General features: G+C 50.3%; 1 protein-coding gene across 1 annotated transcript; it reads left to right on the top strand.

Annotated features, from left to right (window-relative positions):
* Nucleotides 1-3,144: 3,144 nt before the first annotated feature.
* Nucleotides 3,145-4,219, top strand: TTLL2 (tubulin tyrosine ligase like 2; the record flags this gene model as incomplete). Its single annotated transcript, XM_006750706.2, has 1 exon — nt 3,145-4,219. A coding segment is annotated over exon 1 (1,063 nt), but the record flags the coding sequence as incomplete, so codon positions are not given.
* Nucleotides 4,220-4,230: the final 11 nt, after the last annotated feature.

Here is a 4,230-nt window from a genome sequence, read left to right as displayed (position 1 = left end):
CTGCTCCCCCCCACCCCGCTCCTCCCTCACCTCCTCCTTCAGCAGCAGGAGGCCAGCCTTTGGACACCATAACACAGGGGAAAGACCCGTGCATTTCACAGGTGCTCCTTCTATGTCCACGGACCACGTGGCCACACCCAGAGCTAGAGCCTACCCGTGGCTGGTCCTGCCGTGGCCATGAGCGGTGTTACCTTGTCATCTTCCTCCTTCCTAGAGGATTTCTTTTCCCTCAGCTCAGACCAAGGAAGATAATGGGTGACTGTGAAAATCTCCATGGACAACTTCACTCTTACCCACGAGGAAGACAGTCTGTTCCGCGATGAGACAAGGGTGACTGCCGGCTCAGCTGCCCGCTCCAGAGAGGGGCCCAGGCCATGTGGCACCAGCACCTGCGAGCACGCCGAAGAGGCTTTGTCCAGTTTCCTCCAGCACAGGGCCTTTGCCCCACAGGCAAGCGGCCCTGCCACACGTGGAGATACGAGAACGTCTTCACTGCCCTTAACGTGAGCACTTCCTCCTTCATGTCCACCGGCGGCGAAAGCCGTGTGACTGGGCTGTGCGCCACCTAACGCCGAGTGCGGGCCCCGACGGCGTGCCTTGCCACAGGAAGGGTCCTCGGCTGGCTCCTCCCCACTCGGTCACCACCACTCGTGTCCTCTCCCCCATGGTGGCCTCTTCCTGCCGGAGGCTCAGTCCTGACATTCTCCTCCCAGGGAGGGCTTGCGAATTGGTCCCCGACCTGTTTGTCATCCCTACACCTACTCCCCCCGCCACATGCTTTCCTCAGTCAGACAGAACTATCGGCTGCTGTGAGCGTCTGTAAGTCTGAAAGAGGCAGGATGAAAGAAATGTCAGTAGCTCTCCAGATGAACTCTTATTGCGCAGAGAAAACTTGTAATGATGCATTTGGTTTCTCAACGAAATTTTAACAGGAAGACAGATACTCAGCTGAAAGAGGATCCAGGGCCAATGGCTGTGTAAGCGGCCCTAGTAAATACCCAAAGCCTCATTAGACCGTGTTCTTCACCTCTCAAGAGGACAACTGACTGGCTTTCTTGGTTCCGTGGTGAGAGGAAACCCAGGTTTGCAGACCGTCCTCAAGAGCCGAATTTCCTGGTCTGTCCTTGTCCACTGACCTGCAGAGCTGGGAGAAGGCCAGGCTCCTATAGCCACTGAGTGCTGACCCCCCACGAAACAAGGCTCTGGCCAGAACACCACACTGTCTCCTCTTGATAGGTTTGTTTCCAAGGCTGGGAGGGTGGGTGGTTCCATTCAATTTGGTTTGTCCTACTCAATATTTCCCACACAGCTTTTGTGAAATGGTAGCTGATAGAACAGAAATTTTAAGAGGGTTTCATGATCAAATAAGCTTGGGAAAGATGGCATATTTCTTGAAGCTAGAAAGAGAAAAAACACTTTCAACCGTGTTTCATCCAGCTTCCATGATTATTTTGACTCTGAATCTTCTTCCCCTCCCCCCCGCACACATGAGTGCCCACACACACACTCTCTCTGCTATAATACCTGTTAATGTCGTTGAACATAGTTTGAAAACATTGCTGTAAATTGCAAAGATTGAATTTCTTTTTTTTTTTTTTAAAGATTTTATTTATTTATTTGAGAGAGAGAGAATGAGAGACAGAGAGCACGAGAGGGAAGAGGGCAGAGGGAGAAGCAGACCCCTTGCCGAGCAGGGAGCCCGATGTGGGACTTGATCCCGGGACTCCAGGATCATGACCTGAGCCGAAGGCAGTTGCTTAACCAACTGAGCCACCCAGGCGCCCCCAAAGATTGAATTTCTTAATCACCGTACCAGATCTGTAAATTCTGCATGCTCCTCCTGGTCATAGCAATAACAGCACCGAGAAGGTGCTCATTCATCTGTTGACGCTGCTTGTTCACAGCTCTTTTGGACACAGTTCTCGAGCCACTGCCCAGCCTGTTTGCAGCCTCGGGATCAGAGGCCAGCCATACTCTGCGGTTGGCTTCAGCTGGAAACAAGGTCGCTGGGAACAAGGTGTCTCCTTCACTCCTTGACTCTGCCCAATTTCAAACCTGGAGAAGAAGGTGGGTGAGCAAGCTGGACCTCCGTCCCTCCCTCTGTCCTTCCTGACCACTTTCGCTCTGGCCAGACCGACTTCACTGAAAACGCAGTATCAAAGTTTCCTCCCATGGCATCAGTCAGAGTCTGCCAAACCGCAGCATTTCCACCGAAATAAGCTCTGTATGCCTCCTTAAATGATAAACTGTGCACCAACATACTAACATTGTCAAAGAAACAAGTCAAAATTGCCTGAACTTGGAATTTTTTATTAGCACATTGTTATAGGACTTTGGGATATCAACATCTCCCCCATGAGGCTTTGACTTTGTTACCCTTTCCCCCTAGGTCATAAGGAAACATCATGCCTCACTATCGGTTTTGATATTCTCAAAAGCTATCTTATTTTCTTTCTTTGAAATTTCAGAAAGATGCCAAACATGCACTTTCTGGGTATCTTTGCGAACTGCGAGGCACGATCTTCACGTCATCTTTGTTTTCACAGAATGTGAAAGTTCTAGAAACTAAGATTTTTCTTAACTATTTTTCTTGCAAGTTACCATGTGTTGGAGGGAACCCAGCCTCTGACCACTGGGGATATGGGGGAGTTACTGGTGGCCATCGCAGGTATCTGATCCAAACTCCTTAAGCTTCTCAGGCCAGTAAGACCCCTGCTAATCATATTAACACCAGCGCTTCACGCTTTTGCATGTCCAAATTCATCTAACTGTAGACAACTTGACATTTGCTTTTTCTAAAGAATGTTCCTGGTTTAGGCCAACAGGATTCACTGCACCTCCAGCCCTAGGGCAGAGTAGCCCTCAAGAGTATTGGTGGTGAACTGCCAACATTTTGAACATGTCTCTAAAAGGGAGAAGTAGGCAGGTAATGTCTGGAGAGACAGACTGCACAGGGAGGCCCGGGTCTATTTTTGCAGGGGGAGCAGAGAGGTGGGTATCTGGTGAGACTGTCTGATGTGCGGGAAGGCACAGACCAAACGGCTGGCCATAGGATGTGGAATCTTTTATGGGTAAGCTCCTCTTGATGGCGATCCCCCCTGCCCACCTGCTAATGCGTTTCTGATCATCAATTTTTAGAAAAGAAAACCGTATTTCATGGCAGAGGACAAACCTCCGGGGCCCATCCTGAAGCCGCTGGTGTTTCGCGTAGATGACAGCACACCCAAAATGGTGCAGAGTGTCCTGCTGGAGCGTGGGTGGGACAAGTTCGATGAAGGAGAGCAGAACGTGGAAGACTGGAACCTGTACTGGAGGACCTCCTCCTTCCGGATGACCGAGCACGTCAACATCAAGCCGTGGCAACACCTCAACCACCACCCGGGCACCACCGAGCTCACCAGGAAGGACCATCTGGCCAAACACCTGAAGCACATGAAGAAGATGTATGGCACGCCCCTGTACGAGTTCATCCCCCTGACGTTCATCATGCCCAAGGACTACAACAAGTTCGTGGCCGAATATTTTAGGGAGAAGCACGTGCTGGGCGCCAAGCACAGCTACTGGATTTGTAAGCCTGCCGAACTCTCTCGCGGGAGGGGCATCATCATTTTCAGTGACATTAAAGACTTAATCTTTGATGATACATACGTAGTACAGAAATATATCTGCAACCCTCTCCTTGTGGGCAGATATAAATGTGACCTCCGCATCTACGTTTGTGTCACCGGCTTTAAGCCTTTGACCATTTATATTTACCAAGAAGGGCTAGTGCGGTTTGCCACGGAGAAGTTTGACCTCAGTAATCTGCAGAACAATTATGCCCATTTGACCAACAGCAGCATCAATAAATCCGGGCTCTCATATGAGAAAATCAAAGAAGTGATTGGTCACGGCTGCAAGTGGACCCTCAGCAGATTCTTCTCCTACCTTCGCAGTTGGGATGTGGATGACCTGCTTTTGTGGCGGAAAATCAACCACATGGTTATTCTCACGGTGCTCGCCATCGCTCCCTCGGTCCCCTTCGCAGCAAACTGCTTTGAGCTCTTTGGGTTTGACATTTTGATTGATGACAACTTGAAACCGTGGCTTCTGGAGGTCAACTTCAGCCCCGCCCTGTCCGTAGATTGTTCGGCGGACGTATCAGTGAAGAGGAAGCTTATCCATGACACCATTGAGCTGATTTACTCGCAGGGTCTAAGAAACGAGAGGATGGAATGTCGTGACGGTGCT

The sequence above is a fragment of the Leptonychotes weddellii genome, unplaced genomic scaffold (genome assembly GCF_054177405.1).
Source record: "Leptonychotes weddellii isolate Sample4059 unplaced genomic scaffold, ASM5417740v2 HiC_scaffold_17277, whole genome shotgun sequence".
In the NCBI taxonomy this organism is placed as follows: Eukaryota; Metazoa; Chordata; class Mammalia; order Carnivora; family Phocidae; genus Leptonychotes; species Leptonychotes weddellii.
Note: the sequence above shows the minus strand (reverse complement) of the source record. Positions and strands in the feature narration are given on the sequence as shown.